Consider the following 20,955-nt stretch of genomic DNA (forward strand, 5'->3'; position numbering starts at 1 on the left):
CATACCACCTGCTCAAATACAAGACTTACAACAGCCCAGCCATAAAAGGGACAATGACACCAACTCCCAAGCGGGCTACGAGACTTGCGACGAAGGTAGTAATAGCAATTTGGCTGGAGAGGATGGTGTCCCGGACAACCATCTCATTGGAGCACCAGTGACCACAGATTATGGATAGAACATAAGTTGATCGTGCATGGGGGATGGCGGTACGAATATGAACCAGGCGAGTACTTTTGTATGAAGTGCTTAATGTCGCTGGAAAACAAGACTGCACAGTCTGTCGCTGAAAGGTCTGATGCTGAGGAGGGTACTGAAGCCGAGGAATAAGACGATTCCATCCATGTCCGGGACTTTGTTTATTCGATTGTTTACCCATATGTGGATACTCCTTTATAGAACGTCGAGAAGATATACCGCAAAGCCATGATGTCGAACTCTACCGATCGTGTATTCAACGAACTGTAGATACAGGACTTAGAACCGAGAACGGCAAATCTTCCAGATCTCAGCTACTTTCTGAGTATAATATAGTATATACCGAGACCAGAAACTCTACCTACGGTAGGAGGAAGGAGAATCTTAGCAGCTTCAACTCGTCAGTATCAAACACTGCCGTTTTGCCCTGCTTGGAGCCCCAGATCACCTTAGCTAGCTAGACTTGTAGGAAATAATTCAACCTCAAGTCCTCTGCCCCCTGCTACCAGTGACTAGATCACATATTCTCGGTCTATATAAATAAATCCACTATGTTCAGAGTGAATTATGCTCGTCCGATTCTTGGCATGCCCAAATTCAACGAGATCCTCAGGTGGTTTGAATGCAACTCGCCAGGCAGACTCACTTTACATAGGGTAACTAAGTAACTAAGTAGCATTGTATAGAAGACCCAGACACATAATCAAAATCTAAATACGGATAGATATTTTAAGAAAGAAATCAACCCATCTATAATATATAATATAAAACCCAACCAAGATGAAACCAAAACAAACTAGCCCGAGTATATCACAATCAGATCACACAAGTCAAGTCAAGTCAGAAGGCAATCCCAAAACAGAAAGACATCTCTATCTACTCTAATCCGTCCTTGAGTTCGCAATGCCCAGCACCAGGATATCCGTCGCGCCAACCTTGATCAGCTCATCCATCACCGTTGCGATCTTCTTCTTCTCGACCATCGAGCTGACGGCGACCCACCCGTCCTCTTCGAGGGCTGTGACGGTGGGCGCGCGCTTGCCCGGGGTGATGCTTGAAGCTGTGTGGAGGCTGGCGCGGGGGATGTTGTATTGGCAGAGGACGAACTTCTTGGCGGCTGTAGTTTTAAGTTAGCTATTGTCTTTGTTAAAATGGTAGACGGGAAGAGTACGTACTGATGACACCGCGGACACGGGAGGTGATGAGGTCGACGAGGGGGTTGGTGGTTGTGCGGTTCTTGACGAGGACGGCGGTGCTCTCAACGACTGTGTCAATGGCCTTGAGGCCGGCGGCGCGCATTGTCTCGCCGGATTCTAAATAATCATTAGCCTCTAGAATCTTCAATAGGGGAAGCTCGAGGAAGACTCACCAACAAGATCAACGATACCATCCGCAACACCAAGCGCGCAAGCAGCCTCCACGCTGCCACCAACATACTTAATCTTCGTCTTCTCTTCCTTGCCAGCACTCTTCTCCAACCGGGAGAAAAACTGTTCGCTCAGCGCCGTGAAGCTCGTGACGACATTCTTTCCAATCAACTGCTCGACAGTCTGCACATCTCCCTTCTCCGGAACCTGCACTTGCAATTTGCACCCGCCGAATCCTAGATCCAGAATCTCCTGCACGTTCGAGATCTCGCCCTCGGGGAGGCCGAGCTGCGCATCATGCTCAGCGACCTGGTCGCGGCCGGTAATACCGAGATCGACGCGGCCCTCGCCGACGAAGGTGGGGATGTCCGCGGCGGGGAGGAAGATGAGCGCGATGGGCAGGTTCTTGACGAGGGCGATGTCGAGGCGGTTTTCGCGCCGGAATTGAATGTCACAGCCGGAGAGGAGGTCGAGGGTAGCTTGTTGGAGGCGGCCTTCTATTTGCCCTCCAGGGAGGGATTTGGTTAGTCTGTCTGACTTGTGGTTGTGGTGGTTGTTTCCTGGTGGAGGGGGATGACTCAGGCGGGGAGCGCGGAGATTATATAGATGGGAGACATGGACTTGCTTTTGGGGACTGCGAAGAGGAGTCTCCCTTCGAGGCTGCAGAGGAATAAGTATGTAATTTGTGACCTCGGGGAGTATCTGTGATTGACTCACTGGTTGACGAGATCCATCTTGACCGGTGACTGCGTTGAGCGCGGGGTAGACTGAGGAAATTGAGGGCGACGAAAGGTCAAGAGGTAAGGCCGCGGAGTGTTTCGGAGAAGGCCAATTGAGTGGTTCAAGAACTATGGAGTCCCGATAGTGAAAGAGAAGGCGCGCGAGTCAATTGCTTGGAAGAGAGGAGAGGAAGGATACAGCGGAGCAAGGAAGAGGAGATTCAAATTATGACTGAATGGCTTGTTGGCGGGGCCGAAGTCGGCGCCTTAGGCAGAATGAGTGGGCTCTTCAACGCGCCTCAGGCATGAAAGATATACTTCCTCTTCTCAGCCAATGAGAACATAGTCCCTGACCACGACGTCGCTAAGGTTGTTTCCTTACTTCACTTTCCACTGTAGCTGGGAAATCGCTAATCCCCGAAATCGTGTAGTATACATAGTATGGGATATTTCGTACATCTATAATTCCTCCATGCCACTGATCAACCGCTCGATCATTCCTTCATCAGCCGACTCTACCACGGCTCCAACCGCCGCAACAAGTCCTGCAAGTCGTCGGCGGCGGATCTTCTCCTCTAACTCAGCACTCTTCTGCTTAGCCATGTCTAGCAATGACGCCGGTAGGTTCGCCAATCGCGCAACATTTAATCCGTAGCTACGATGCGCAACACCTTCCCCAATTTCGTATAGGAAGGTGATATCCTCGTCTGTACCCGGACTCGACTCGCTGAACCGCATGTGCACATTACGGAGCTCGTTGTCGGTGAATGCATGCACCATGGATGCAAGATGCTGGTAGTGCGTGATGAAGAGGGTAAGACTGCGAATGTGCCGCACCATGTAGTCGAGGACGGCCTGTGCAATAGCCACTCCATCGTGGGTTGACGTACCCCGGCCTAGTTCATCGAGAATCACTAACGAGCGCGGCGTCGCTTGTTTCAAGATGTCTGCTGTCTCAGACAATTCCACCATGAACGTAGACTCGCCTGCGAGCATATTGTCGAATGCGCCCATCCGGGTGAAGACGGCGTCAAGCATTCCGAGTTTCGCTGATTCCGCCGGAACATAAGAGCCAATCTGACCCATGATAGCAATCAGCGCAACCTGGCGCACGTAGCTGGACTTTCCTCCCATATTAGGGCCTGTGACAAGTAGAGCACGGGTCTTGTCGCTCTCTAGATCGATATCGTTAGGCACATAGCTGTCTAGCAAAAGCTGCTCCACCATCGGATGGCGTCCTTGCTGGACATGTATGCACGTCTCTTCTGCATATTCAGGCTTGACGTATCCCGGCTGACTGGCTATAGTGGCTAAAGAGACCAAACAATCTAATGTCGCTAATGACTGCACACAGTCTCGAAGTGTCTGATAGTTGGCTGCTATCTCGGCTTGCAGGGCTAAGAATGCCTTGTCACACGCGGCAGCAAGCGCTTCCCTGTGCTGGTCTCGTTGTCGAATCATCTTAACAACTTCCGGTGTGTGGAATCTCGACACCTTCTTCGTGCCGCTGATTTTCATCCAGGACGCGGGCACTTTCTTGATGGCTGGTGAGCTGTTCTCAACCTCGATCAGATACTCAATACCTGCAACTGAGGCGTATGCAACTGTCTTCTTTCCCAAAGCCCCCGCAGCCACGGGGCGATGTTCCTCGAGCTCGTGCTCAATAGCGCCAATTCCAAGCTTGTGCTCGCTGATCTCCTCGGTCTCCTCCTCTTCTCGGAAAAATGCGTATTTGTCGTCATTCCGAGCGGCATGCATATTAATCTTGTTCAAGAATGATACCACATCGTTTAGAATCGTAGGTAGAGATACAATAGCTTGACTGATCGCAGGTGAAGAGAAGCCTGTATCTGCAGGCGTTTTGATATCGGCAAATTCCTGCGCAATCATCTGCATTGTCTGCAAAATGGTGAGAAGTTCGGGTCGGGAGCACTGCTGCTGTTAGACAAGTTGATTGAAAGTATTTTGATGCCGATGCCCACCTTTCCATAGTATATCCGGATCAGGCCTTTTTCCAGATCATGCTTGATCCGTCCGAGCAAGGCTTTAATGCGCTCAATTAATAGAGTATTTTGCGGATCCTTAAGCTCTTCTACAGCATTGACCCGCTCCTCGAGTTGGCGCTTATCCAGCAATGGCCGTCCAACCCACTTCCGAAGCATTCTCTGCCCAAATCGAGTTTGCGTCCGGTCCAACGTCCAGAATAAACTGCCCTTAGCGGAATGATCTGTCTGGTTCTGGTAGATCTCTAGACTCGTAAGAGTGTTTCCATTGAGAAGCATATGCGAGCGTGAAGAGAAATGCTGAAAGTACTTCGTTAGCTGCAGAACATGCTCGAGACCATACTCTGTCATGTGCTTGATCATTGCAGATAGGCAAATCGTGACTTGGTCCGGCAACTGAAGCACTTTCTGGAGTAAGTTACTCGCAACCTCATCATCTGCAGCATCTGCAGACATCATCTTTCCTGCATAGAAGCCGGATACATGACTGTGTGATTCAGCGGCCGCGGTTTTCGGCTTTGGTGCTCTTTCAACCCTAACTTCATCACCGAAGACATTTGTCTTGCTCCCTGAGATATGCTTCACAAGCTTATCTGTTGCTTTCGATAGTTCGCCTACGATAAGCAACTCGCACGGTGCGATGTGAAGTAATCTCGTTTCAATCTCGCTCCGCATAAACCCATCGTCGAATTCGTCGTATACGATATCTCCTGTCGTCGGCTGTACCGCAACAATGCCCACATGTACCCTCTCATCATTGCCCCAGCCTCGAGCATTCGTTTCAGTTATGCAGAGGATGTAACCTGTGGCGGAGGCGCCAGATGTCCCAGCTGTAGATCCCTCGAGGCCTTCCATATCATCGATATAGGTACTTTTAGTGTAGACATTCGTCAATTTGCGGACGAATGGCGCATTTCGGTTATCTCCGGCTGCTTTTAGGGCAGCAGTCTCTAGCTGTCTGACGACACCAACCTTGTGACCAGCGGTAACAAGTCGTTTTACATGAACATGCAAACGCTGTACAGGTATACTGGCCGAGGCGAAGCGATCGAGGTGGGCTTCTGACGAGTCTATATGTATAGTACCTTAGCCTGGCCCAGCAGCAAGGCGAGCAGAAGTAGACTTACGCTCATCGTACCGAAACTTCCCCGGAATACACACGATACTCAGCTCCTTCGCAGCAACCCTCGCGTCCTCGCCGAAGAATCGAAACTTATAACCGACTTCGACCAGTAGAATCGTGTCCATATGTTTTCGCTTGATCTCGATAATCTGCTTCTCCATCGGTGTAAGCTTACTTCCTCCCTTCTTCCCAGCCTTGCCCTTTGGAGGTGGCTGTGGTGTCTCTTCCTCTTCATCACCTTCTGCACTCTCCTCTAAAAGAGCCACATCACCAATACTCTTGCGGTTTATACCCACTAAGCAATCAGCACCGCCAAGCCTCCGAACGAACTTCTGATGGAGCTTCTCCCGCTCTTTCAGTCTTGATTTCGCTTCCTCGTCATCCTGTTCGACCGCGACTGCCTCGTCGACATTCATAGCAGGAGAACTAGCAAATTTCGCAAGCTCGCTCCGTTGACTCCCTGAAGGCTGTTCGGGCTGCTCAGCACGAGGTACCGGCTTCGGCTTCGGCTTCGGTGCCTGTGGTCGGGTCTCCGGCCGAGACCCATTTGTTCTCACGCGCTTTGCGGCCGGTACGACTATATCCTCATACTCTTCTTTGTCCCCCTCTTTCGTCTTATCCGTAACCTCAGTTTGCTTGACTTCGTCGGCCGGGGCACCGGGCGAACTCACGGTTTCCGTAGGGGTCGACTGCGAAGGTCTTTTAGTGAAGAAGCTGGAGATCGTGGGCTGCTTCCGCTTTAGGTTCGGAGAGGACGACGCCGACGACTGGGAAGAGGGTACGGGCATATTCGGTCTCCCTAGATCTGCTGAAAACTTTGACTTGGAAGGAATTCGGACCATGCAGAGGATGCCGGCCGACTGTCCAACAGTTCGGTGGCAATTCAGTCGATTCCCTGCCAGTCGATGCGCTCAAGAAACCACGAGAGATTTTCGCACCCCAAGACAATGTTAGACGTTCGAGCTAACGCAAATGTAACGACGTCAGTCTTCGATAATGGAGCTCGGGGTCGGATCTCGGAGCTTGACGCGCCATCACGCGTCAGGCGTGTCAAAATGAGATTACCTAATCGGGAAAGTTATCTGGTGTGAGGTCAAATTGGTCTGGACCCTCATCTTAACTTCTTTGCCAGGGCTAATAATCCAGTTGGAACACGAGAGACGCGTAACTAATGTTATGCATTTTGCTTGTTGTATACTATACTGGAAACAGGTAACAAATTATACAACACTCCGCAACTGCCAGACAGCCAAGTTGCACCCGCCTGATCAGTTTCCATACAGTATAACAGTGATCGCGACTTATATAACGGCTCATAGTGCCATAACACGAATGATAGTGTTTCGAAACGCTCAACCACGGTCCAAAATCAATGCTTTGCTCCGAAATGCCATGCTTTGCTGATGAAAATGCAGTAGAACGATAAGTCCAGGGTCCCACCCACCGCAGACTCTTCTGATAAATGAAAAAGACTGTCAGGGGCCTCCATCCACATACAGACGATCGAAGTCATCATCGTCCACTTCAGAGATTGTAGCGTCCGGCGAGCTGACTCGTGTGGTACGAGGGGCTTTTAAGACGTGATTGTGCTCAGCGGCATATATCGGATTCTCTTCCGCCGCCATCTTTGTGAGAGAGCCGGCTAACGGATTGAAAGCATAGCCAGTTGGGCTCTCATGGCATTCGAAAGGACTATACCCGACGTACTGCGTGCCATCTCCGAAGAGATATTGGGGCGTGAGGCCTCTGTCAGCCCTCTTCATCGCTGGTGAATGCCAACCTACCAGAGGATCGAGCCGACCGTAAACGTTCAATAGAGGTTCGATATTTTCCTTGTCCGTGGTGCCGCGGCAAGATCTTTCGAGCATGTTTGAAGAAGGACCAGCGGGGCGTGGTGAATCAGGATCGTCATGAGTCGCAATGTTTCGTCGTAGAAAGAGTGGTTGGGCGGCTGCTGGCTCCCTGTGAAGGAACCTGTGCTGGTCTTCCGATTTCTGCTCCCCCGAAATTGGCACATCGCGGAATATAGAAAATTTGTTGTTCTGCTTCAAGTCATGGCCGTGAAGAGCCAATGCAAACTCGTCCATGTCGTCACCAATTGAGGCCTGCCCACCCAGACGACTGGTTGCCTGAACAGTGACATGACGAGGCGTATATATATCGTGCTGGTTTAGGTCGCCTCCAAATGTGTCCCGATCCTGCTTGGTGTTCTTCCTCGCCCTTTTGCCATCTGGTCCACGTTGAGCGTTCGGGTCCATTTGAGCAAATACCCGTTTGGGACGAGCAACTCGCTTTTTCGGAATCGGCGTCTCGCCTTTCAGAGGACTACTGTCTTCAACATTCCCGGAGATCACACGCTGCTTCCGCAAGATTCCAGTTGGAGAGAATACTAGCTCGGTTGGTTCGACTCCCATCGACGTTCTTTCCATCATCTTCAATATGCTCTCGTCCTTCTTTTGGTTGCGCTTGCGCTTCATTTGTTCAGTGGCGGAGTCGAAAATGTCCATGCCCGGCCACAGCACACCCTTCAATCTTGCAATCTCGTCTGCTCTCTCTTTATCCATTTCATTAGCATGCGAATATCCATAGCTATCATGGTCATCGACGAAGGGATCATAGATGAAAGGCCCGGTCAAAGGTTGGGTTTCATGGCCTTCCCTGTGTCTAAAAGCAGTGGACCAACATGATGTTGCATGCAGTAGCGTTGCTTGTTCATCGCCCGAATCATCTTCATTGTCTCGCTTCCATTGATGGGGTACGTTCTCGGCCAAGTGATCCTGCGGTGATCCCACGGGTGCTCGCGTGTACCCTAACCACGAACCCCAAGTCAGCATCCATCATATAAACAAAGGCGGGCACTGGAGGAGTAGTGACTTGATTACCTGTGTCGGTACTCGAATTGACGAAAGGATCAGAGAGGCGTGGGTCAATGTAGTCGGGTAGACTGCTTTGTGAGTTGCAGGCTGGCAGGGGCGTGGTCTTGTACCCATCGCCTGTCTCTGTATGTTCTACCTGTTCTGGAACTGCATACTTGCCTTGTGACTTTCTTCTGCGTGAGTCCTTGGAGGACATACGATCGGACAAGAGCTTTGCAAGGTTGTTGGCTTTGTACCACTGGTTATAGTCGTCGAGCAATGTCTCGGCTTGTGGCTCTTGATGGCTGCGTACTTGCAGCTTGAAGTAGTGAGACAGATGGGCTTTTGATGCCACATGGGTTAACAGGTGTGATACATCGCTAAACTTTGGACGCTTGGGACATATGTTGCACAGCAATGCGGTGGCATCCATCGTAGGCAAGATCCCTCAGACGGCTCGGTTTTGGGGGGGATTTAGGAGGGAATGAGCAGGAGCTGAGGAAGCAACAAGGTGCAGGTCGTAGCTTTCATAAGAAGGTAACAAGACACAAGACAAGAAACCAAAATAGAAAGACTAATCCTGGGGATACAAGCAGTGACTTTCCCGAGAGTGAAGGAACCTGGCGAGTGATGAAAGTGAGGAAGGCCGTCATGGACTGGCCGAGGACCTGCCTGATGGTGCAGCCATTCCTTGGGAGTGCCCAGGGATGGTTGTAAGTGAGGAACCACAACATGCTGGTGAGCTGCAAGCGTAACGCTTTGAGAAGGCGCAACCGTTCGCCTAGGCAGGCCGTACCTACCTTGATAGGGGAGGGACCTCGGATGACCTTGAAGGGCCTGAGGCCAACGAGGACTATCCTGCACACGCCCATAGGCAAGAACTGTATAAAACAGATGAATTGTATTCACTAATGTAAACATCCCAAGACTCGGTTACTCGGTATCTGTGCCACTGTTTCTTAACAGCTGTTTAACAAGCTATTGTAGAGGGGTGAAGCGGAAATAAGTCACAGTGCCTGTAGTCTTTTCTTCTCCCGCATTGTATCCCATAAGACACTGAAAAGAGATATGGGTTATTAGATTGCAGGAGGTGAAGTCTACGCGCACGACAAGGCCAATATATGCATCCGCTCAAGGACCAAGTCGGGGGCTTCTGATTACGCAGAAAAAACCTTGCTTGTGATTGATTTCGGCATACAGCTAGACATCAAGGTCAGTGAGCATTTTGCGGATGAAGACTTTCGGGCGCACGTACTAGACAGGGTCTACTTCAGCGATGCCTTCGAACTTCAAGAGACTCAACCCGGCAAGAGCGAAATGGGTGTGGAAGACGTCTACTGCATGATCAGGCCGATCGGCGAAACCACCAGCCTCAGGGTCCTAATCAATCAGTCAACGTGTTTGGGCGGTGAGGGACTTGTACTAACCTGGCAGCGCAGGATGGAGGCAGCGAGCTGAGCGCCGTCGATCCAGTGAAGCCGGTCAAGCATAGCCAAGCTCGCTCCAACCCACCAGCTATAGCATGCATCCTCCAGTTTCTCTGGCCGTCCATTCAGACCTCCATTATCGACCTGTCTCTCACTGAGCCAGCCACCTAGTCGATCCTTGTCTATCAAGTCCAGGCGCCCAGCGATAGCCAGGGCCCCGACACATGTAAAGACTTGACCGGCATGGGTTTCAGCGCCGGGGCTGACCCCAAACCCACCATCCAGATTCTCGCATTTCTGAATGTAGGAAACGGCCTTGTCGACATCCACCAAGTCTAGAAGGCCTAGAAGGGATAGGGCATTGAAAGCTCCATAAAGAAACCTCGTGTCCAGCTCTCCCCATTCGTCGCCCATGAAAGACCCAGTTTCTTGGTCCTGTAGCCCTGCGATGACTATGAAAAACTTAGCCAGGCGTTCTGAACGCGGGCCAATCAAGATGGAAGGGCAGTGCAGTATATCGTACAGGAACCAACTTTTCCTTTTCCACCTAATCCGCGAGTCTCAAGTTCGTCAACGGCATCCAAGGTCACTAGAATTTGTACAGCTGAAACTGTATAGAGTAGGTGTGCATCATGACCTGGCGCAGCGCCAAAGCCACCATTTTCTCGTTGACATGAGATGACAAAGTCGATGGCATTTTCACGAGGCAAGCCATCAGGGCACCCGAGAAGATGCAAAGCCGTCAAGCCCCAATAAACTCCATTTAATCGCAGGTGCTCTGTGAGCCAGTATTCCAGCTCATCTTTTCGCTACCATCACCTGTCAACCGTCTCCTCGCAAAGAGAAGTTGCACGGTAGGATTAAGGACGACGCACGCTATCCAGTTTCTTGATGTAGTCAATATGTTTCTCGGGATATAGCTTCTGTCTGGAGGAGGTCGCAGAAGCCTTGCCAGGACCAGAGACTAGGGACATTATGAGCCTGAATCTTATGGAGGGGGTTAGTGGTAGCGAGATCGAGAGTCCAGTATGTAGGGTATGATCAGAGAGATTTATGCAAGGGTTTTGGTTCGACCAAGGTAAAACAAGCGCCTGGTCGAGTCTTTCAGGTTAGCATGACACCTGGTCCTAAGTAGGACTAGAGAAAACGCCACAGTCTGATGTGCCAGTCGTGGTGGACGAGAGCCTTGGACTTGGCACGTGTCGAAGAATTTTGCTGGGATGTCGGAACGGAGGATTTGTGTGTCCACTGTCGAGCCCCCACGTGACTTAGTCCAATTCGATTCCGAAAGCAAGCGGATAAGTAAATTAAGAAAAGCGGGGCATGTTTCAGACTGGCGCTTACGACCTTAAAATTCGTTGACTTTGAGGATTCGGGAACTTTCAACTTCACAGACCAGCGGTGTGGCATGTGCATAACTCTTATGCTATGCTGAAAGCAGGAGAGAGAGCTCCAATGGTGTGAGAGTCTTTACATAATGGACCGTATATTGACGTGAAGGGAATAATGAGCAGTCTGCAACAAACGAAAAAGATGGATAGCCAGAAAACCTTCTGGTCAATCATCAATGCAAGATCCATTTCGACCAGGGCTCGTTTGCTGACTTGGAATACTTATCAGCAGGAATGACGAACAGGGTGCTTAAGACTCAAGAATGGGCTTTGCATACCTAGTTCAGGGGCAAAGGCTGCCAGGAACCAAGTTTTCCACGTGTTATCAATCCACTTTGCAAAGTCAGACGTTGCACAAGCCTGTACAAAGACGCTGCCTATCCATGTCTCAAATATAGATCGGATGAGGTACCTACACGGAAAGTGGCCAGTACTCAATTCTCAGATTCCATGGTCAGCAACCTCGAGCACTATATAGACATCGTAAAGTCTGAACTCGACAAGCAATCAGAGGCCGTTTGTTAGCGCTGAAGGAATTGTATGGTGGTCAACTATGAAATTACTTCCAATTAAGTCTTCGGATACAGAGTAGGTATTCTTATCAAAGAGTTATGCCTGTCAAATAATGTTACTTTTATTTTAGTATCTGGCTCAAAGCCATTTTGGGTAGAGCCTTGTTTTTCCTCTCATTGTTAATGTTAACCCCACTGGCTACATCAAAAAGCGCTTGAACCATGGTTGCCAGTCGAAATGAGGTCGGTCATATGATTGTCCAATGTCAGGACCGCAAAAAGGCACTTGAGTAGTATGAAGAGTAGTCGGCCTCAGTATCGATTTTCAAGTGCCAACTGCCAGTCTCGGACATCAAGTATAAGCGTATAACTACTTGGTGAACCTCAGCCCTAGTGGATTACGCTGTTGTTGACGCTCAGTGATGTTGACAGTTGCTTTGACCTCCTTGTCAGGTACTCGTCTTTCTTAGGAGCCGCTGATTTGCTGGAGGCCTTGGAGTTCCCCTCGACGATACTTCCGGCCAACCAATCCGTGGTCTCCATCGCCAGGTCTTAGCTGGCACTAAAGATATCATCCCGCCCCAAGTGCTGCGTCGCCCATCTTCCTCTCCTCCAATGATGCTTTGCAAACCAGGTTTGCATAACGCAAGAACAAATGACTGAAGGAGCGGTCATCAGGTCCGAACCAAATCTCACCTGAACCGTCATATGTGGAGATATGAGAGATTTGTGTACATACGGAATAAAAGCAAAGTGATGTTGAGCTGAGCGAGACGGCAGAGGGATGGATGGATAGCTTACGAGGCGCCCAGTATGGCCAACTTGATTGTCGCTGCAACACTGAAATCCTTCAAGGGTTTCGATCAGCAGCCGGTGAACGTCACCTAGGTAGGAGCGTCGACGGACGGCCCGGGGATACTCTGGTCTCTCCCGTTGTGGCCCGTGGTGTACCTTCTAGTCGTCTAGTTAACTAAGCCAAAGTACTCTGTAGTAATAGTCTTGAGCATTCAAAGCCGATAACTAAGCCGCACTGCCTGAGCTGAGCACATACGATGACATGGATGTCTGATTGAATTATAGTGTACGCTTCACCGATCACGACGATCCTTTATCTTTCAAGCATTAAAGCAAGGGATTCTTCGCCTCCAAACTCTCAATTCATCAAAAAGCCACCCAGTTGTCGCGTTCTCCGCCATCCCCACTGGTGGTTCCCCCTTAAAAACGGAGCCTTTAGTCTGACACACAGCCGCGCTTGCATCGCGCTATCAAGGAATGTTCGTCGCTACGACATCTCTGCCTTAAACCGTGTGGGCTTCGTTTCTCTTGTTGTCAACTGTTCTTGCCCTCTTCCTTTCAGTCTGCGAGGTTTTCAGTCTTTCAACTTCGTTGGGCAATCCAGATTCCCTCGCTAGCAGCTGTTTTTCTTACTTTCGCCAGTCTCCTCCTTAGGTTGCCACAATCCCTCCTTATCCGACCGCCCGCAAAAGGTCCCCAAACCAGTCGAGAAATCCGTTCGCTGCGCCGACACTGCTCTATAAAAGGGATTTGACTACGCATCAACCAGAGAACTGCCTTTTTCTTCATTGGGGAGGAAGTTCAAAGCGGTGGAACTTTGAAAGGAACCAACTTCTGAAGTTCAAGGCTTTTGGGATATATGAGGGGCGCGGATTGGTATGTTGTGATCCCTCCTATCCACTCCCCTGGCGGCACGGTTTCAGTCACTTTATTGTTCTCTGAAACGAGTTCTTCAAGAGTCTGGGTCCCAATCCCCATTCAAGTAGTCTCCTCGAGCCTACCAAGGGACCTCTGAGAATCTTTGTCTCCTGATTTTAGGTTGTTATACCTAGAATCCTGGGAGCAACTCAGCTTCGCTTCCATCTATCGCTTGAACTTGGCCAGAATCATTTGTCCGCTAACACCTCCGCAAATAGTTAAAGGAACAAAGACTTGCCGAACATAACGCCCACCTTCAGTCAGCCCTTCAGCGTACACCTTGATAGACAAGATTGACAAGGCTGGTACTAGTCCAATCGCTGTCTTAGAAACATCCAGGCCTGGGCAGTGCGTTGGGATCGCAAAACCAACGAGACAGCGAAACCGCTCGAGCCAACCGGTTTTCTTTTTGAGGTGATACTAGTACGTGGAAATCACGACGTCCATGGTCAGTTCCTACTTTTGCAGAATAGCTTTAAACCTGCAATTTACCTGTGGTTACCGATCTGTCGGGAGAATACTTGCTAACTCCCAGCTTTTAATTAGGCCGATTGTGCTCGTCCTTTCCTTTGAAGCCTGAATTTTCTATTCATATTCCCGACTCTTACCAATCGAAACCGTCAATCGCTCCCCGTTAACCCCGTCCTTTGCCTTCAATATTCAAAATGCCTTCAAGACATTCCATGGTTCCAAACCTGGATCTGAGCTCGTCCACTCTGCAGGCGGCCGCGAAAAACTCACCTCTTACACCTGGCGCCCAGAGCAGTGATGGTCTCAGCCCCCTCACGCCGCATTCTCCAAAGTCCTCTTCCAGTTCACCCTTCTTCAAAGGAGCCACTATCCGCCCTGTCACGCAAGACTCCAACTCAATTTCCAACAGTCCTACCTTTCCCGCTTCCCCTAGCCTCGCCCCAGAACCACCCACTCCAGGGTTCACAGCGATTCCGCCATATCCGCCTTCGCCTAGAGAGTCCCCCAAGCACACACGCGACCCCTCCCGATCCTTCTTCGCTAGCCTCAAAGCACCAAAATACTCGCACAAGGCACAAAGGTCAGATAGCTCTGGGAACTCGGCGGAAAAGCCTAAAAGCCGTGGCAGTTCAAGGGATCGCAGAGCGCAAATATCGTCAAAACTTTATGAATCGACTCCGGATCTCCCAGGGGCTATCGAGCGTGCTGCTCAACAGGAATCTGGTGTGTATCAACTCGACCCTATTAAATTAGTTTTGCACGTGCTAATTTTCACTCTTAGAGAGCAACTTTTCCGATGACAAGCAGTCCCAGACACAACCGCCAGAATTGAAGAAAGTAGGCACGGAAACCGAAGGATATAGCTCTCTCAGAAAGACAAAGCCCCGCTTTGCCAACCTACTATCCCGCTCTCGTTCGATCAGGGTGGATGATTCATCCATTAACCGAGCCCAAGCTCGGCGCCCATCCACTAGCCTCCGAAAACTCGAAGAGAATACCAAACCCGATATGCAGGAGTCAGTCAAATCGTTGTCATCGCGTCAGGAACGTGGCCCAAGAAGCACTGGGAATGGCGCGGCCCGGGGATACGCAACCGAACGCCCCGCGGAGTTCGGTGGGAGTTCAATGGGTCGGAAGGGGTCGATAGTGCCAACGGCTTCATTAAGCCAGGTTTCAGGAGCGTCGGCTGCCCTCTTCAACAACCTCAAGCAATCCTCTAGCGGGGCGGCCGATCGACTAGGCAAGGCTGGAAAAGGCTTCTTTGGCAAGATAACCAGGAGTGGCAGCACGAATGAGCGTGAATTAGTGGCAGATGATCATTACGTGTGTTCCGTAATCAACCTACCCTTGATTGAACAAGCGCGGCGGACGCGCATTGCCAAACGTCTCGAAGATTGTAGGGACAAGACCGAGTTTTGGATGCCCGCCTTGCCATATCGTTGTGTTGAGTAAGTACTGCAACATTCTGGAAATTATCGAGCATTGTGTACTAACATGGAACTAGTTATCTCAATTTTAAAGGCTGCGAGGAAGAAGGTCTCTACCGCGTACCAGGTAGTGGAAAAGAAGTGAAGCACTGGCAGAGACGCTTCGATACTGGTAAGTACAGTTTCACTAGCCTATTCCGGCCGATTGCTCATTACACCTTCTAGAACTGGATATAAACCTTTTTGACGTGCCAGACTTGTATGACATCAACACTATTGGCTCCATGTTCAAGGCCTGGCTGCGTGAGCTGCCCGACGAACTGTTTCCCAAGGACACTCAAGCTATGATCGCTGAAAAATGCGAGGGTGCTACTACCGCTCCGCAAATGCTCAAGGATGAGCTTTCCAAATTGCCTCCCTACCATTACTACCTTCTTTTCGCCATCACCTGCCACCTCAACCTTCTCCACTCCTACGTCGACCAGAATAAAATGGACTACCGTAATCTCTGCATTTGCTTCCAACCCTGCATGAAGATTGACGCTTTCTGTTTCCAATTTTTGGTATGCGATTGGAAGAATTGCTGGCAAGGGTGTTGGACGGAGAAGGAATATCTCCTAAAGGAAAAGGAGATGGATGAGAAAGAGAAAGCGGCGCAGGAGAAAGAATTTATTGCTCCAAATATTGATGAAAGGGCTGTGTCGTCTGGCAGTAGCCAGGGAAGTGTTTACGAAGCCCCTTCTCGGCCTGATACACCCAAGGATACCAAGAAGAAACCTCGAAATATCGAAACCTCTCATATCCGAAGTGTATCCCAGCTTCCTGAGCTTGGGCCGCCTCTATCCCCAATTCAAATCTAAAGCTTTTGCATCTAAGTTGACGACAACACCAGTCGGGTCTCCTTGGTAGGGAAACTCACGGAACTTCATAGGCTGGCCTATCTTCTCCTTTTCCTTCCTCCAGCGCCTGGGCCGCGCTGCGTACGAAATCTTCGGCGGGCACCGTGGATTCTGGATCACGGTCGAGATTGTACATTACTGTCTCGTGCGATATTATTGTCATCTGTTTTTCTCTCTCTCTTTGCCTATTTTCCTGCCTGTCCATTTCCACTCAAGATATTTGGCTTTTTGTTTCCCATTGGCATTGCTTCAATATTTCGTCCATTTTTGCATTGCATGCTTGGCGCCTTTGGAGTCGGGTTTTGTTGGCGAGGCGTTTTTCTTGCTTTGTTTCTGTAGAGACTGCTTCACTTCTATGTACTTTTCTTTACTTGCCGTTTCAGCTGTCGATTTTTACCTACATTATAGCCCTGGCGATATCTGTTCATCGCATATTCCTCTAATCGCATGTGTCCTGGAGCCCTTGCAGCTGGTTTATCATTTGCCTGTATTCACCCTTCTACAAATAGCAACCCTAAAATTCATTCGTCCGTCGGCAGTCCATTGGGTTCCCTAATTGACTTGAAATACGCTAATTTGTAGGTCGTAGGATGACGCGAGCATTTCCACTATTATCTACCTGTAACATACGATTGCGAAGTAGATAGGACGTAAGCTGTACGGAAAGGGTGAACTTGCTTTTTAGCCCTGATAGCAGGACAACCTGATATAATGACCAATAATACCACTCCAGACGCCTAGATGAATCCAGTACACCAGTTATCAAACTTCACAAATAGAAGCAGAAAGTCGAACGAAATTCATGACGACACAAGCTAACCCTCTACCGACCACCGCCGGTCTTCCTTGAATTGCGCTCATTCGCCCGCATCTTCCGCTCATTCCTTCGTATTCTGTCTTTCCGATCAGCACGCGACATGCCACGAATCGAGCTTCCCTGGGCTGCAGCCTCCTCCTCCTTCTTCCAGTCCTTCTCATTCACCTCAACCAACCACTCATCATCATTCTTATTCTTGCCCTTATAGCCCCATCTTGGCACCCACTCGCCGGACTCCTCGTCGTAGACAAGCTTCTTGCGGCGCTCCTTATCGGCCAACGCAGCACCAGGCTTGCTGCTGTATTTGCCGATACCCTTCTTCCGTGCGAATAGCTCCCATTTCGTCGGAGGCTTGGGTGTGGGGAGAGGCTTGTGGCGGGGGAGGACGGTTGTGGTAGGTGGGAGGGTGAGGAGTACGCCCTGTTGCGATGAGGTGATCGGGCAAGTGGTTAGGAGTTGGTTAAGGAGGCTTTGAATGCCGTCACGGGCGGTGGCTTTGAGGGATGCATCGAGTGATTGTGTGCGAGGAAGTTCGAGAGGATTGGGGTCGTTTGCGAGGAGGTGTCCTAGGTCAAATGTGTATGGGGTGGGCTTCGAGACAGTGATAGGACTGTGAGCAGGCATTAGCTATGATGGTAAACACTAGATATGATGGTGAACTTACAGTCTCTCGGGCTTTGGCTTGGAGGCGGTACTCGCCGATGCATCTGATTTTGCCATTCTTGAGGAAAACACCTGGAAATGCAGCTATCAAGTCGTTGCGAAACGAAAATGTCAATGCTGCAGATAACCCAAGGCGGAAAAACAGAAAAAAAGTTCGGAGATAGTCTCGGGCCGCCGCTTTGTCAAGAAGGTACGCTCCACTCTTCACCGCCCTGTAAAGCGGCAGCGGCACTAACACCGAGTCAGTAATTTGAGGATTCTGAGGAGCGGCCAAAATTGTGCTCCGGCTCTCCAGACCTCTCCCGATCTCGCCGCGACGCCCCCGTCGAGCCACCACTGCGTCAATTGCCATATACCAGCCATTGTCTGCTGCAGCGCTGGCCACAGCGCCGGTGAATTGCATCACAATGGTTTCCTCCTTCTGCTGGAGCTGCCTGACGCGGCTTCGACAGACACCGCGCACCATCCTCCCAATACCGGCCGCGCCCCGAGTAGCGACATTCCACAGTTCTGCCGTGCTTGCGAAGAACCCGTTACAGAAGAAGAAGAGCACTGGAGGAGACACTGGGCCCAAATACCGTGAAACCAGATCCGCCAAGATCAAGAAGAAGAGGCCAACTGAGAGGGCACGTCCTCCACCTGTCGGAGAGCGCAAAGCGCTCCGCAAACGGATTGTCCTTAGCAACCCGAATGCTCTCGAGGTTGGCGGCTTACAGGAGCTCTCGGCGGAGAACATGGTCGATTCACGTCTCCGTGGTTCGGTTCTCGCCCTCCCCGTGCCTATGATCAGTCAGTTGAGGGCTGTCGAGGCATTCAAACCGAAACAGGGTTGGTCGATCTTCCGTCGTCCAGGGACAGTCACGAGACGGGAGACGGTGGAATTGGGTAGAGCGTTTGACAATATATCCAGTGAAGATAGCGAGGAGAAGGGTGCTGTGATTAAAAGAATTGTTACAGGTTCGAGGCAATCAGGGAAGAGTGTACACTTGTTGCAGGCCACTGCCATGGCTTTTACAAAGAAGTGGGTTGTCTTTGCTGTGCCAGAAGGTGAGCTAACCAGCCTCAACGTTCTAAGCTCTGTAGGTACAGCGTTACTGACTTATGCCATCAGCCCAGGACGTCGTACGTGCGATCTACGACTATGCACCGCTGTCCGAGAAAGAACCGAACGTGTATGTACAGAATGCGGCCACCGCAGCCCTCCTTAATCGCACTGCTACCGCCAACAAGGAAGTTCTTTCCGAGCTCAAGGTCTCTCAAGAACACCCCGGCCTGGCTGCTATTGAGCCTGGCATGACCCTAGAAGACCTTGCCAAAGCCGGTGTTCGGGACCCCGCAAACGCCTGGCCCATTTTTCAAGCCCTGTGGGCGGAACTTACAGCAACATCTGCAGCCTCGGGCCTTGAAGCTGACTTCGCACCACGCCCTCCTATCCTTGTGACTGTCGATAGTCTTGGCTACTGGATGCAGAACTCAGCGTACCGCTCCGCTAATCATGAGCTCATTCATGCCCACGATCTTGTATTCGTGCGCCACTTCCTTGACCTACTGAAGCCTGGTAAAGGAAAACCCACTCTTCCCAATGGGGGTGCTCTCCTCTATGCCACCTCAGCCTCCAACAACCCCTCTATCTACGCCCTGGATGTTGCTCTCAAGCAAGCTGCAGCCCGCCACGCTGGCGTGGACCCTTCGGCTCCTGAGTTCCCTGTTCCTGAAGCATTCAGTTATCCAGACTCTCGTGTCCTCGAGGCACTCAACTCCACGAAGCCTACGGCTGCCAAAGAAGGCATGCTGGAAGTCCAGGAAATCGGAGGTGTGACCCGAGATGAAGCCCGGGGCTTTTTTGAGTACTTTGCGCGCAGTGGTCTTCTCCGGGAGGTCATTAACGACACATGGGTGAATGAGAAGTGGACACTCTCTGGTGGTGGTCTGATTGGTGAGCTTGAGAAGGTGGGTAGACGCGTGAGGGTGGCTGCTGCATAGGTGTTGCAGAGTTTCTTGGTGCCGTTTATGGACTTTTCCTACCCGAGTGTTGTTCAAGGCATAGACCTCTGTATTTGACCTGTATTTTACTATTTGCTGGCTTTTATATCTTGTGTATGCATATAATGAAAGTGGCTATCCTTCTAGAATCCAAAGTCTGCAGGTTACGTCGGGCACCAACGAATCCCTTCATGTGACAGCCGTTGGTCACTCATGCAACAACCTGCATATGAGGCTGACAGTCAGTCGGTCCTGCGGCTTGAATGACAGTAGATATTACATCAAGGACTTGGTCGTCGTGAAATAGAACAGGGTAGCAAGCCGCTTTCAGGTTTCGAGTTGTTGAAGCTCTGGATCTTGCTGTCTATCTGTCCGTGGCCAGAAGCTCTTCCTGGACAGCTAGTGATCACTTCATAGGTGTCCGATACGTCCGAAAGCCAAGGCAGATCGAATCTGATAACAGAGAAAGCAGAGCCTTGGATTTATGTATACTTTGGCGTCGGCCATAAGAATCGTTGGGCTCTCTCGACAAAGGTCCGAAAGAGTGTCTCAGTGTGGGGAACGATACGAACGTTCTCTAGTTCCGCGCTCTAAGATCTCCGGTGCTCAGCCTTCCTCCATCTTTTTTCTTTCACGTCCTCGAAGCCACTCTTGCCCTGCGGAGGGGCTGTGTTTTGTCTCTGAAAAGTTGCAACTCTACGCTATACTCCCCGCGACGTTCTAGAGTCAGGCCTGGTTATCTGTCTCAGAATCATCCGGATCCTTTCCCCGCACCTGCGTCAACTCAGCAATCGCACACTCTCTGACCTTCCGTCTGCAACGGCGCACTGCGCTTCACTGAATCTCGTCTCGAGACGATGTCCGGCTCGCATCAGCGATCGAGCTCTCAGAGACCCCCGACCTCGACTCCTCCTGCTCCAGAATGGCGAGTTCAAAATGCTCCACAACGACCGCCAGGTGTTGCGAGCCCACCGCCGCCTCTACCGTCGTATAATCCTGCAGGTGCTCACGGCAAAAGCTATGGGTCTTCCTTGGGCGGCGCGGCCCTGAGTACATCGCCTGTTCCTGGGTTATCCGGCTTCAATACGGCGGCATGGGGGGTGAATTACAATAGGCAAAACCATATGCAGGCTCCTCCTCCACTACCAGTGAGTTATAACCTCACGGACCAGACTTGCGCCTTCTTTCTGAACTAACGCCCATCCAGCCTCGCCCTTCGAGCACTACCGGTCAGCCTCCGGGTTTCCAGTCTCCGGTAGTGAGCGCCGCCGATCACTACCAGCCTCCGGTAGGTGCTTCGAACTATGGAGGTACAATGTCTCCAGGCGACCACTATCAGCAGTGGACTACGGGTCCTCCTTTTAGTTCTCATCCTCCTCCTCCTCCT

At 50.7% G+C, this 20,955-nt stretch overlaps 8 protein-coding genes across 8 annotated transcripts; 2 read left to right on the top strand and 6 right to left on the bottom strand.

The window, feature by feature from the left end:
* Nucleotides 1-844: 844 nt before the first annotated feature.
* BJY04DRAFT_203462 (ATP phosphoribosyltransferase) lies at nucleotides 845-2,578 on the bottom strand. Its single transcript, XM_073713355.1, has 5 exons — nucleotides 2,283-2,578; nucleotides 2,191-2,225; nucleotides 1,568-2,062; nucleotides 1,374-1,511; nucleotides 845-1,315 (listed from the first exon to the last, which is right to left on the bottom strand). The coding sequence occupies exons 1-5, from the start codon at nucleotides 2,297-2,299 to the stop codon at nucleotides 1,080-1,082; spliced, it is 921 nt and encodes a 306-aa protein (XP_073564467.1). The 5' UTR covers nucleotides 2,300-2,578; the 3' UTR covers nucleotides 845-1,079.
* An 87-nt stretch (nucleotides 2,579-2,665) lies between these two features.
* msh3 (mismatch repair protein MSH3) lies at nucleotides 2,666-6,381 on the bottom strand. The gene is made up of 3 exons (XM_073708146.1): nucleotides 5,415-6,381; nucleotides 4,267-5,357; nucleotides 2,666-4,216 (listed from the first exon to the last, which is right to left on the bottom strand). The coding sequence occupies exons 1-3, from the start codon at nucleotides 6,250-6,252 to the stop codon at nucleotides 2,744-2,746; spliced, it is 3,402 nt and encodes a 1,133-aa protein (XP_073564468.1). The 5' UTR covers nucleotides 6,253-6,381; the 3' UTR covers nucleotides 2,666-2,743.
* A 504-nt stretch (nucleotides 6,382-6,885) lies between these two features.
* On the bottom strand, nucleotides 6,886-8,698 carry BJY04DRAFT_224820 (uncharacterized protein; the record flags this gene model as incomplete). The annotated part of the gene is made up of 2 exons (XM_073718070.1): nucleotides 6,886-8,219; nucleotides 8,293-8,698. The coding sequence occupies 2 exons, from the start codon at nucleotides 8,696-8,698 to the stop codon at nucleotides 6,886-6,888; spliced, it is 1,740 nt and encodes a 579-aa protein (XP_073564469.1).
* Nucleotides 8,699-9,171: 473 nt separating this feature from the next.
* Nucleotides 9,172-10,884, bottom strand: BJY04DRAFT_203471 (Rab geranylgeranyltransferase subunit beta BET2). Its single transcript, XM_073713356.1, has 5 exons — nucleotides 10,568-10,884; nucleotides 10,216-10,501; nucleotides 9,693-10,144; nucleotides 9,521-9,645; nucleotides 9,172-9,465 (listed from the first exon to the last, which is right to left on the bottom strand). Exons 1-5 carry the CDS (start codon nucleotides 10,664-10,666, stop codon nucleotides 9,423-9,425), a joined length of 1,005 nt encoding a protein of 334 aa, XP_073564470.1. The 5' UTR covers nucleotides 10,667-10,884; the 3' UTR covers nucleotides 9,172-9,422.
* A 176-nt stretch (nucleotides 10,885-11,060) lies between these two features.
* Nucleotides 11,061-11,541, bottom strand: BJY04DRAFT_203472 (uncharacterized protein; the record flags this gene model as incomplete). The annotated part of the gene is made up of 1 exon (XM_073713357.1): nucleotides 11,061-11,541. A coding segment is annotated over exon 1 (154 nt), but the record flags the coding sequence as incomplete, so codon positions are not given.
* Nucleotides 11,542-13,657: 2,116 nt separating this feature from the next.
* On the top strand, nucleotides 13,658-16,094 carry BJY04DRAFT_11146 (putative Rho GTPase activator (Bem2)). The gene is made up of 5 exons (XM_073708154.1): nucleotides 13,658-13,756; nucleotides 13,855-14,502; nucleotides 14,561-15,227; nucleotides 15,284-15,378; nucleotides 15,432-16,094. Exons 2-5 carry the CDS (start codon nucleotides 13,974-13,976, stop codon nucleotides 16,064-16,066), a joined length of 1,926 nt encoding a protein of 641 aa, XP_073564472.1. The 5' UTR covers nucleotides 13,658-13,756; nucleotides 13,855-13,973; the 3' UTR covers nucleotides 16,067-16,094.
* Nucleotides 16,095-16,773: 679 nt separating this feature from the next.
* Nucleotides 16,774-17,695, bottom strand: BJY04DRAFT_11151 (ribosome biogenesis protein RRS1). The gene is made up of 2 exons (XM_073708155.1): nucleotides 17,587-17,695; nucleotides 16,774-17,532 (listed from the first exon to the last, which is right to left on the bottom strand). Exons 1-2 carry the CDS (start codon nucleotides 17,640-17,642, stop codon nucleotides 16,929-16,931), a joined length of 660 nt encoding a protein of 219 aa, XP_073564473.1. The 5' UTR covers nucleotides 17,643-17,695; the 3' UTR covers nucleotides 16,774-16,928.
* Nucleotides 17,696-17,885: 190 nt separating this feature from the next.
* Nucleotides 17,886-19,806, top strand: BJY04DRAFT_203477 (mitochondrial 37S ribosomal protein mS29). The gene is made up of 2 exons (XM_073713358.1): nucleotides 17,886-18,632; nucleotides 18,697-19,806. Exons 1-2 carry the CDS (start codon nucleotides 17,993-17,995, stop codon nucleotides 19,566-19,568), a joined length of 1,512 nt encoding a protein of 503 aa, XP_073564474.1. The 5' UTR covers nucleotides 17,886-17,992; the 3' UTR covers nucleotides 19,569-19,806.
* The last annotated feature ends 1,149 nt before the right edge of the window (nucleotides 19,807-20,955 follow it).

This window comes from Aspergillus karnatakaensis, assembly GCF_047715665.1.
Source record: "Aspergillus karnatakaensis strain CBS 102800 unplaced genomic scaffold BJY04scaffold_101, whole genome shotgun sequence".
Lineage (NCBI taxonomy): Eukaryota > Fungi > Ascomycota > Eurotiomycetes > Eurotiales > Aspergillaceae > Aspergillus > Aspergillus karnatakaensis.